We start from the raw sequence: 12,766 nt of genomic DNA on the forward strand, positions 1-12,766 counted from the left end.
AAAATAGATGGTTAGGTTTTTGTTGTTCATGTTTTGTTTTCAAGTAATTTATCAAGAAAACTAAGTTAAATAATAAATTTGTCATTATCAACTTTGTCTCTTTTCCATAAACAACTTACTTTGATCTTTATATTTATTAAAAGTACAAATTAATTCTTAACTCTTTTGTTGTCAGGAATATGAAGAAGGTATCTAAAAAAGTTACAACGTTAGTCCAATTAGTGGGTTTGGCTTTGTGCCGAATTAGGAACGAGCAAATTTGGTATCGGGATCGATTGGTATTGGTATCGAATCAGTATAAAAGTTTTGAGTTTTGGTATCGGTACCGGTACGGTACTGTACATGTATTTTCTCAATTATATCTTAAATACAATTACCGAATCGAAAATTTCGATACCGGTACCAATAACAAGAATTTACGATTTCTGGGATCGGGATTTTCGGTACCGATACGATACCAATCTTATCCCTATTTTAAATTATAAGGTGGTTTAGTGGCAATTATCAGTCATTTATATTTTTCTTAAGTTGAATAATTTATTAACTTTTGTATAGTGACAAATGGTTATAATTAACAAAACTAATAAAGGTGAAAAACAAGTGCTCTCCAAATCTATCACCCACCACACTCAATAGTGGTGTGTTACATCACCTCATCATATTTCATCACTTGTGATGGAATTTTAGTGGGATGATGTGATGGTGTGATAAGTTTTTTGTTTTAAATTTTATATAATAAATACTAAAATATACAAAAATAAAACAAGATTACATTAAATAAATAATAAAACAAGATTAAATAAACGTTACAAAGAAAACGAAATTAAAAAAACCGACAAAAAAAAACCTACGGCCTTTCCCAACCCCACTTGTCATATATCTTGCGTTTGCGTTGAAGTATGATCGATTTAAAGGGTTCGTCTAGATGTTCGTGCGGTTGTATGAGGAATGTTAAATCGGCGTTTTTTTGGTTTTCATTCAAATAGTTGATATACGTCTCCCCACATTTCATTTTTAAAATATGAGCCTTTTTCTTTCGCTCCTTCATCTCGGCCATTTCCGCCAACTTAGCCGACTTGTATTCGACGAAGTCTTCGCCCACGCTTCCTTTTTGAGTCTTGACGATTCCCCACTTTTCTTGCGACGCGGCCGTGTGGGTGTGGGTGTGTCTTCGTCGGGATCGTCTCCGGGTTCCTCGTTCATGTTCGGCATGTTGCATGACAAGCCGTCGGTAAACGTTGTGTAGTTCCCGGACTCGGAAGTTTTTGATATTTTTGAAGAAGATCATTTCTTCCTTGGAGCCGTCGGTTCCTCCATATCGACCTGGGGAATCGGTTCCCACTTCAGGTGACGTCTCGCAACCTCCCACGCTTCCAAGTGGGGAAAAGGTCTACATCAGAAAACCTTGACATAATCGGCCAAAGCGTCCTTTATGATAGTCGACTCGCTCGCTCCGCTTTGTGGAGTTCGGGACTACAAAACATTTAGAAAAAAAATTTATATATATATATATATCAAATTGTAAAAATAAAGTAATAGATTATAAAAAAAATAAACTAAAATAGTTACCAATTGGACGTAACAATGATTAAATTTTGACATTTTTCGATTCAAATCTCCCCACTTAGCAATCATTTGATCCTTGTTTCGTACGGTTGAGTCGGAAAGTTTCGAGAAATGTCATTAATACGTTTCCATAACATTTCTTTTTTTTGTTGGTTTGCGTGTTTTTTTGATTCGGAGCAGTGTAAATAAGCCTTGGTCAAGGCGCCCTCCTCATTGGGCAACCAACGCCTCTTCGCGGGTTCATCTTCATCCTCCTCCGCGGGTTCATCTTCATCCACATTGTCCACTTCATGACGAAAAGCACTTGCAAATTGATGTATAACATCGTTATCGTCTAGGGGATTGACGGACATTTGAGACGGTTGAGATTGAAGCATTTGAAAAGCATTATTTGGATAATTTTGGGTAGAAAAATATGAAATAAAAGGTTGGATTTGATACGATTGAAAAGATTGGTTTTGGGACGGTTGATAATAAGGTTGTTGTTGGTTTTGGGACGGTTGAAAAAGTTGTGGATAATAAGGTTGTTGTTGGAATGGTTGGGTTGTGTCGGGTTCATCTTGTAACCGAAATCTCGTCGGTTCGCCTAGATTTTGTTGAACCTTTGGTCAGGTTTGGGTTTTCTTTGAACCCAAGCCACGTTTATTAGAACCCTTCATTGGTGTGATGTTAAACTGTTGTGTGTAGTAGAAGATTTGAGTTGAATTTGAGATGGATTTGAGTTTGTTTTGAATATATATTTGAGTTATTTATATAAGTAAAATATTTTTTTTTATTTAAAACCCCCTCCCTCCCAACGGTAACACCCAACGGTCTTAATTCTCGAAAATCACGCTAATGGCGGCAGCGTTTGCCAAGCCATCACGCGTAATGATTGACCATCTAGATCCACCCCGAGTCTCCTTATCATATATCCATATCTACTAACAACAATAAAGGATAAAATCAAAATGTATGATCATGAATTCCATATTTGTTGAATGACACCTAAGATGGAGATAAGACATGTTGAAGAAAAGGTTCAACAATAACGTGACACTATGTTTATATAATTTTTTTTTTAAAATATCACAAAAGGTTATTTTAGTGGTAAAAGGAAGATTAAAAAGAGTTCTAGCATAATTATTATTACACTTATAATTAATTTTGCCATTGTTTTTCTAACTAGGTTCAATCTTCAAGTATTGAAGGTTGAAAGTTCAATTCAAGGGTTCAACTTTACCTCAAGTTGTTCAAGAGTTTGATCAGGGTCTAAAACCGATTCCTTGTAACCAAGTCTCGAGTCAAGTCCTAATGGTTTGGTCAATGAACAAATATAAGGTATATATATTTGTTAAAGTGGGAATTAGGGGGTTAATTATTTGGATTCAAGACCAATTAAATTTGAAAAAAGAAAAAAAAACGAACTAAATAAACCGAATAATGCATAACCCTACCCGATGACTGGCGATGAGCCCCCTAGTTGGAATTTCAGAAGACACATGTATTGTACAACTCATAACACATCAAGAATCTCCAACCATGAACTTCCGTTTCAATTTCATCCTCTATATGACTATATATTGTTGTACTTATGTACTTTGACTCAATTCACAATGAACCCTTCACACTATACAATTGGTCCCGGGCTGGGCTGGGCTGGGCCGGGCCGGGTAAGGTCCAACCAACTCTCATGTATCTTTGCATGAACTTGTAGTCAATCAAACCCAAACACTCAATTTCTCCAAATCAACATCATGATTTATTTATCTATCCCATCCCATTAACATTTTCATAACAGCTTCCTCACATTTACCTTTTGGCCCATGCATTTTGCCCCCTTCATCAAGTAACAACCTGTAAACTTCCCATTCTCTCCCTCCAGTCAAATGCCTACTAATTTCAGCCTGCAATAATATATACAAATTAACAATCTTTTAAAAAAAACCGGATACCCGAAATTTTCTGATAGTTGATATCACCATCTGAATCCGTATCCGAAATATCATATATCCGAAATTTTGGATTTAGACTCGGACTTGGATATCCAAAAGCATATTCGAATTAAAAAAATATTATTTAATAGTTATCAAAAAAATTTTAAAAAATTTTATAAAAACTTATTTCGGATATCCGAAATTTATCCAAACAATATACGAAATTTATGCAAAGTTACAAAATTCTTTCAGATAATTCGGATATCCAGAATTTTCTAAAATGACTACCGAATCCGAAAATTTGGATATCCGAATTTTTAGATATTTTGGGTTCAGATTCAGATTTTGTTACACGCTCCTAAATCAATGTATTGTGATTTGTGAAGAATGAAATAAATACCGAAAAAATGCCCATATTAAGCATCTTGAGAGCAAGTGTAATGTCATAAAATACAAGAGGCCGTCCCCTCCCACATAGCTCAACAGGATTTGCAACCAGCAGCTCGGTGTCTGGCCCGCGGTTCACCAATGCTACTGTAAGAGGGCGCGACACTTCCATTTTAATGCGCGATATTAGTGAACTTTGTTTGCTTGGGTCGATGATCTTCTTTCCATCCGCTTGCACGATAAACAAGTCAAACTCACAGCATTTTCTATCTTTTCTTGTAAACCGCCCGTATGATATCTGAATATTGTAATCTTTAAAAGTTCTCATAATATCATACAACAGCCCTTTGTGATCCCGACAAACGATCTGAACAAGCGTATGAGCAGGACTGAGGGAGTTATCTACCGTGACAGACACAGGCTGGCCCGACCCGTGTTTGGTTTCATGACTTTCATCAGATGTCTCTAGATTAAACATTCGTTCTGTCATTGCAGGAGGAATAAAAGACGGTGGGCCGTTAGAACATGCTGTGAAATCAGGACCAACCATTTCTATATCACAACTTATCATAGCATCTGCAAAAACCGCCTTTAGATGATCATGTGTGTCCTGTTTTCGCTTCAACGTGTGCAAAAGTTCCCTGTAAAGATTATGAATTTTAATACTATAACATTTGTTATATGAATGTATGATTTTGCACGTTTAAATATTCGTTTTGGAACCGATAATCAGATCATCTAAGGGTCAAAATGGTAATTAACCTGGTATCGGTAACGAAAAACAAATCCATCACCATCCCATCAGGAGTTGTTGATACTTTCACTCTTTGAATCACAAGTTCAAGCTCACAAAGAAGATGAGTCACATCTGCCAAATAAAAACATGTTTAGTTAATATAAATTTAAAAGAAATAAAGATTTCAGAATTTTAAATGATAAATTTTGATATCTTTTGTAACATCCGAACCCTCGTATAAAATATTATTCACTTTGTCCACAAAGAGCTTGCAGCGAATCCAATAATTTGACACGAACAAAACGAACCCATAAATTGTGTCAGACATTTGAACTCAATTACGAAACGAATATCATGTCATTTAACCTGAATTTTTTTTTGGCCATATTAATACTATAAAATTATAAATCCACAACAAAAAGAATTGCAAAACTATAATTAAAGAATTACTTTCAAATCATAAGAGTTAACAACAATTTGTCTTGTAATTTATTTTTTGATATAATGTACCCGCGGCTATGACTAGTTTAAGTCATGACATAAAAACACATTTTAGAGAAATTAAAAAAAATATAAACAGGTCAATCCGTGAACCCGCCAGGTTAACCCTAACCCAACTTGTGTAGACTAAACCCAAATCCACGAATCCCGTGTTAATATCTTACATATTCTTACCGTGTAATAGGCCTCGGCGATCATGGCAACAAAACTTAAGTAGAAACACATCTGCAGGCTTAGGTGGCTGCGGTTCGGGCCGGTAAAACATGAGTGTGTTAGCAGAATAAACAGAAGGACAAGCTTCCAACAGTCTTTTCTTCAATAAACTCCATATCATACCCGGTTTTCCGGTCACCCAAAACACTATGTAACACCATTTTCCATCTGTAGATACATCTGCAAATCCAATCAAACAGTTAAATTGAATTAACTGTTTTATCCATTAATCCATATCCAAACAGTAGAGGTGTTAAACAGGTCATGTTTGCGGGTTGATGGGTCCAACCCAACCCGAAACCGAACCTGACCGGAGACTGAAAATCATGTAAGACACGTGAATCCGAACTTGACCCGCAAATTCACATGTTGACCCGGACACGACCCAGTTTGACACGAAAGTTTTTTTTTTATTTTTTTTCATATATTAATACTTTAAATTACATTTTTACAGAAAAAAAAATAAAAATTTATATAAAATAATTTCATTCTAATTCTAAAATCTATGTTAATTTTTTTATTAGTTTTAAATTCCATAATAGAAAACCAAACCAATATAATTTATTACATAAAACACATTTTAAAAAACAAAAATAAAAATTAATAGGTTAAACGGTTCAACCCGCAAAAGCGTCAGTTGACCCAGAGCCGACCCCTTCGGCTAAACGGGTTCATGGGTTTAATTTATTACGTAAAAATAATTTAAACAAAAAAATAAAAATAAATGGGTTAAATAGGTCAACCCACAAACCCGTCAGGTGACCGACCCCGACCCGTTTAGCTAAACGGGCTGACGGGTTCGACCTCAAACTGACCTGAACACGTTTTTACCAAACCCAAACCCACAAATTTCATGTTAGGTTCATGCTACACAACAAAACATAACTAGTTCCAACAACAACTTTGCAAAACATACCGCCACGAACGATGCTCAAACCGAAAAAAAGGATGGTGCGACACAGATCGCAGCCAAGGCCCGTTTTATCAGGACAGTTGATAGTAACAACAGTTGGATCATCCGAGTGCTTGATGATGACAACGTCGTCGACTAGCATTTTCGACGTAAAGTTGCTAGGTGGTTTCACAGAATCTGGAGTAGGATAGTGAGTGGAATCTTGAATGATATGAACTTGTAGCAACCATTCTTTATATGTGTTAAGAGGATAATGGTGATGCTGTGATACGTCATTGTGATATAAGTATGCAACTACTTTTGTTTACATGTAACAAACTTTTATTGTTTTTTTTGTTCGTAACGATTATTATAATGGTTTTATTATGATTCTTGGAATAACCCTTTGATGTTGCTATGCTTGTAAACAAGCTGAACGTAAATTGAACGGTTGTTGAAATTTCGTTTGTGTTTATTTATTTAATAAATGAATGAATAATTGCGAAAAAATTTGTTCATTTAGTTTAACGAACCAACATGAACACATATCTTGTTCATTCATATATGTTCGTTAGTTTACGTTTGTTAATATATTCGTTCAAATCTTTTTAGGATGATTACAAGTTAGTCCGGTTTAAATAATTTGCTAGGCCTAACAAATTGTTCTTCGCATTGCTTCTAACTAGTTCTAGCTTATTAATGTGTGTTCATCAATGTTCAGTTATGTTCACTCGGTTTTATTTATGAACAAGTTGTTTATACTATTTAGTATTTACGAACAAGCATTTGCTAGGCACACAAGCATGTTCACTTTCTCAATGAATGTACACAAACAAGAAAACCATGTAGCCCCCCATTTCATCGCCGGTTCCTTTTCGGGTATGCTCTTTGCATCCAACTAGTTTTTGTTCTCTCTGGTTTTCTTTGTTATTATTATTGTTTTTATTATGGGTTTAGAAAAAGTATACTTGTTTTTTTTTAATAATCAAGATAAAGTTAATAAGTTATCAATCAATCCTTTAGAGCATACGTAATGGTTAATGCCTCGTCAAAAGCAATTTCCTTCACCAGTGGTGAATCTCGGACGAAAATGCCTGAGTGGCTAGACTCAAACACATAAATTCACTCTACTAACCAAAAAAAGAGGGTGGCTCAGACCACGCCATTTTCTTTTATATTATCATCACTCTTTTTAGTAAAAAACATAAGTAATAGTTAATGTGTCCTTCAATCATTGCCTCTTCGAGCCATATATGGCGTTATTGTAGAAAAATCCATGCCCCTTCACGCCCCTATGATGCCCAAGGGGTGGTGTAAGGATTTATCCTCCTCTATAACGCCCTATAATGCCTAATTACATATGATATTAGACATGGTATACTCGTTTTACCACTAGTTGGCTACATGTTATTAATACGGTTAACCGAACCATGTTTAGGTAACCAGTTTAACCGAAATAGATTGGTCATGGATTTTTAGTAACTAAAGTATTCAGTTGTGGTGGTGTTTTAATCATTAACCGCATCGATGTAACGTATACTCGCCCTAACGTAAGTGTATATATAAATAACAAGTTACACTTACACCACATTTACTTCTGAAAATAAGGAAGCAAAAAGCTATTTGAATAAAATAAAATCCCAAATACCTCACAAAATATTAAAGGTTTCATAACAAAAGTATAAATAATTTATGTCGTCACACTAGTTTATGTTGTTGCAAGTACTTTGTCCTATATTTTGTTGATTTAACGAAAATTTCCATGTGTGAATTAAAAAATCATTTAATTTTCATCCTCTCTTCAACTTGTGTTATTAAATATTTACTATATATGTACAAAGTAGATAAGAATGAAAACATATCTGACTGTGAAATCCCTAGTTTTTAAATTCACAAACATATTCTGAAATGCCTCTAATCAATAACTTTTGGGTCTATAGACTATTAAAAATTGTGAACTTAGCGGTCGGGGAGCCAAGCTCCTTGAACCCAAACGAACCCACACCGCTAAAACGTTATTAAGCTAGTGATGAAGCTAACTGTCAGTTTTGTGTGACCATTTTAAGGGTACGTTGTTGTGAAAGAACCAAGAAAAGTGAGTATGGGTGGGAGTTTTATTTATATTTTTAGGGTTTACGAACTTAATAGAAATTTGTAACGTCATCCACCAGGAACAAAAAATATGCAGCTCGAGTGAACAGTAAGAACTATAGCCTTAATTTCTACTACTTAAAAACGGAAGTTCAAAATATGATAGGAATAACGTGCCTAATATTATCATTATTGTTATTATTTTGGATCTAGTCTTCAAAATCTCTTTGTCACGTTTTAGGACTGAAAAACACAAAAACGTAAACGTCAAATGATAATATTATATTATATACATGTGTTTGCATGTATGGTTTCAAATATAAAGCAAAGAAAACTAAAAAAGCAAGGTCAATGCAGATAGGCATGGCTGATATATCACCAATAATGTTGATTTTTTAATGTTTCAATGAGTGTGAGTTGTTTAGGCTGAGGGGTGTGGAGCGCGAGAGGGGGCGCGTGAGCCCATCCGCTCGCGCCCCGGGGCGCGAGCACCACACCACCGAGGCGCGAGAGAGGAGCGAGAGGGGCGCGAGCACGCAGACCAAGGCAGGCGCAAGAGGGCCTAGCGGGTGAAAATGGGCGTAAAGTTGGCCTGGGAATGCGTGAAGAGCCGTTGGGGCTTAGAAATAGAGCCGTTGGCTCTTTATTTTTATTAAAAAAAAAAATTTTTTTCTCTATAAAACCAATATCACATACCAATATCACATACCAATATCACATACCACACCCAAAACCCAAAATCACCTCATCTTTCAAACCTTTTTTTAAAAACATGGCCGGAAATTGGTACCCAAACCTAGATTCAGATTACAGTTACGACGATTTATGGTCGGCACCGGACCAACCGATGTTTTTTTCGGGGTCGCAACAATCATCCGGCTTTCAACCATCCAACATACAACCGTCTCCTAACTTTGTTGTTCCGGAGACACAAGAACCAGAAGGTGAAGCTGCGGGACAAAGAAGACGCGTCCACCGGAAAAAACAAGTTGCAACGGACGGGTCGGGTTCGGCTTCGACTGGAAGGACGAAACGGAAAACCACTCCGTGGTCATCGGATGAGAAGGAAGCCCTGTGTCGGGCTTGGATAGTCATTTCTGAGGATCGGCGTTGCGGTAATTGTTTTAACGTTTTTAAAAATGATTTTTAATAAAAAAGTTAAATAAAAAAGTTAAATGACTTACAAATTTATTTATGCATTTTGCAGCGGACTACCAAAAGAGCAAGGTCTTTTGGACAAAGGTTAGGGAGACGTTCTATTCGCTCGTTGGGAGTACAGAGCGGAACGCCGATATGATTTCGGGTCGGTGGACCGAAATCAGAAAATTTGTCGGCTTGTTTACTAATCTGTTCAACAGGAACGCCGGTCGTATGAGACCAAGTGGCAGTGACGATTTGGCGGTTTATAATTTCACTGTCGAAGAGTGGAAGCAGGAGTGCCTGCGGAGGTATGGGACGGTGAAGACGTGGGACGATGTAAAGGTGTGGGAGAGGTTGAGAAGGTGTTCTAAGTGGGTTGAGCTGGTGGCGCCTGACCTTGATGCGGAAGTAGGGCCGAAACGGACTAAAACTAGTTCGTCTGGAGCGTATAGCACTTCCGCCGGGTCGGATTGCCGGGTTGGATTCGACCTAAACGTTGCGGGGGAGGAAACGTCTTCACCGCCGAGGAGGCGGCCATTGGGAAGGGACGCCAGGGGGAAAAACCGGCTGAGGGGGAAGCCGTAAACATCACCGATCTTGTTGAATCCCTCAATAAATTCAACAAAACCATGGAGGTGGTCTCTAATGACAAAAAGGAAAAAAAAAGAATGAGAGATTTGGACTTCCTTACAAGAGACTTCAGTAACCTAAATCCGGTCGACCAAATGCTGATGGAAAAACAAAAGGAACGTATCCGGAAGAGGTTGATCGAAGAAGACCAAGCCGAAGAATAAGAATAATGTTTTTTTTTAGTACTTTAATTTTTTTTTAGATATTAATGTGTTTTTTTAATTAATGTGTGTTTTTTTAAATAATTTATGAGTTTTTTTAATAATACGTTTTTTAATACATTTATAAAAAAATAAAAAAAAAACCGCTCGCGCCCCCTCTCGCGCCCCTCCACACCAGGGCCCGGGGCGCGAGCACCACAACCAACACCCATCTTATCAAGTTTCTCTCTCTGCCACACGTCACAATATTATTGACTGGAGCCCCCACTCGCGCCCCCTCTCGCGCCCCCCACACCCCTCAGCCTTATAAATGTCGGGAAGTTTTGATTATCTTCAGAATATTCAATCTTTAAAACGTTTATTTTTAAAATATAAATAATGGTTAGAATAATAAACAGATTAAAGAAGTGAATAACTTGAGAGAATATAATTATATAAACATATTAATTTCTCACTGTTTTTGTATACTTAAATAATTAATTGACATAATATTAATAATATTGTATGTATTCAAGTTGAGATTTATGTTTATTCCTTTGTGGAGAAAATCATAGAACAAGGAAATGATTGTCGGATGACAAAAAGAGTAAAAATAGCTCTAACTTCATGAATATACAGTCTCCAAGTGCAAGTGTACGCATGGTCTTAAGACAACAAATAATGTCAATTAACTATGTAATTGTATTTATTTAAATTGTTATAAATGTATGATGATATGTGTTAACAGTGTATAATAATATATTGTTAAAATTTGTATTTTAGAGTAAATATTTAATTTTAATTAATTACTCGTGTAGTGCACAAAAAGCATTAAGAAACACTAAGTCTAACCTGGTAAGGTTAAACCTATTATCTCACCCAAGGGTAAGTTTAGATATTGTACGATTACGAATGATTGGTGAGTTCCGGCAGATAATACACCTGCAAAACCGAACACCGTGAGCTCGTTACGAGAAGGGGAATAGGGGGTCTTTTCGTAACCACCCTTCGGCGTGAGAATCAGTATGGTAAGTGATCGAAATATATTTAGAGAGTTAGAAAATATGGAGTTTGATCTTTTTACCATTAGACCTCATTTTGTATTTATAGCCGAAGATGGGAGAATGGTTGGGCCAGCTGTCCCGCTCAATGGAAGCTTCTATTCTCATGGTTGAGCATGACGGCTTATCCTTATTGGCTAGACATGCCAATGATATTCTTTCCTTTTGTGCAAGTGTTACATTGGCCCATTCCTATTGGTCCATCGTGCACCCATATAATTACCAAGTACTATGCGGTGGTACCTCACCAAGTGTCCTACCTATGGTGTCACTTCCGCTGTACTTTGTTACTTCTCACTATTATGAGAGTGTTTTCCGCGATGGCATGTGGCTTGATCCTTTTCACGGGTTATTCCTTTTGACTTGTTACTTGTATGGTGTGTTTGGTACCTTACGCCCGCATTGTATGAATATTACGGTACGAATAAATAACTGGAGGGAATATAAACATATATATTAATTTGTCACTGTTTGCTTATAGTACACAATCAACTGACATAGTTTCCAAATATATTATATTTAATATAATATTTAAAATAACAATAATACAAGATGACGATGTGATAACAATTTTATTTCTTTTTCCTTGAAGCACCATCTGTTCTTTCTTTTGTTTTGTACCATACCTTTAACAAAGTGCACAACAATTTAAAGTCGTGTCTTTGTTTTTATGTGCTTATTTAATCACATCTCTAAGTGCTTTTAGTCCATTTGAAGATTCTAAAGTGTAGTTGAGTTGTGTGGAAAATCAAAACAATATAACACATGATTGTATATTATAAAAATGAGTTTATGTAATATACTTTTTCTTTTATATTTTTAGTATTTAATTAACTTGCATTATATTATAATTTTTGGGATGTTCTTTGTTTGTTAAGTGTTATTACCCGTTGCGTTACATACATGCATTAACTTGTATTTGGTAGGTGAAGAAACACTAATTGACCCCGGGCAGATTACGGATAATCTGGGGGTTAAATAGATGTTTCCCACGAGGGGTTAGGTTCGGCAAAGATGGTTGTTCTTCAGATGACCTGCAAAACAGACACCGTGAGCTCGTCACTGAGAAGGGGGGTACCTCCTTGTGACCACCCTCCGGCGTGAGAATCAGACTAGATTGCTCTTGAATATAAGTGTATATTAAGAGAAATGACTAGAGCAGATATCAGATAATATATGAAGATATAAGATATAAGATGATCATACTGTTCCAAGGTGTTGGAGTATTTATAGCCGAAGGTAGGTTTCCAAGCAGGTACAGCCGGCTGAATAGTATTCCTGTTCTACCAACTGTGTGCTACGCACGTGCCATGCTAGTGGTTGGTGGGTAGGCAGCGGCTGATAGTGACCAGGCCGGCTGTGTACTATTCCTTTCCCACCAACTACAGGCTATGCACGTGCTACAACAGGGGTTGGTGAGTAGGCAGCGGCTGATAGTGACAGGGGTTGGTGAGTAGGCAGCGGTTGATAGTGACCAGGCCGGCTGTGTACTA

At 36.7% G+C, this 12,766-nt stretch overlaps 1 protein-coding gene across 1 annotated transcript; it reads right to left on the reverse strand.

Moving 5' to 3' along the window:
• Window positions 1–3,296: 3,296 nt before the first annotated feature.
• Window positions 3,297–6,382, reverse strand: LOC143606621 (ACT domain-containing protein ACR10-like). Its single transcript, XM_077082329.1, has 5 exons — window positions 6,236–6,382; window positions 5,281–5,499; window positions 4,632–4,737; window positions 3,883–4,510; window positions 3,297–3,452 (listed from the first exon to the last, which is right to left on the reverse strand). Exons 1-5 carry the CDS (start codon window positions 6,372–6,374, stop codon window positions 3,312–3,314), a joined length of 1,233 nt encoding a protein of 410 aa, XP_076938444.1. The 5' UTR covers window positions 6,375–6,382; the 3' UTR covers window positions 3,297–3,311.
• Between the last annotated feature and the right edge of the window lie 6,384 nt (window positions 6,383–12,766).

This window comes from Bidens hawaiensis, unplaced genomic scaffold, assembly GCF_021521415.1.
Source record: "Bidens hawaiensis isolate Kalapana, Puna unplaced genomic scaffold, B.hawaiensis_p1.1 tig00075973_1, whole genome shotgun sequence".
In the NCBI taxonomy this organism is placed as follows: Eukaryota; Viridiplantae; Streptophyta; class Magnoliopsida; order Asterales; family Asteraceae; genus Bidens; species Bidens hawaiensis.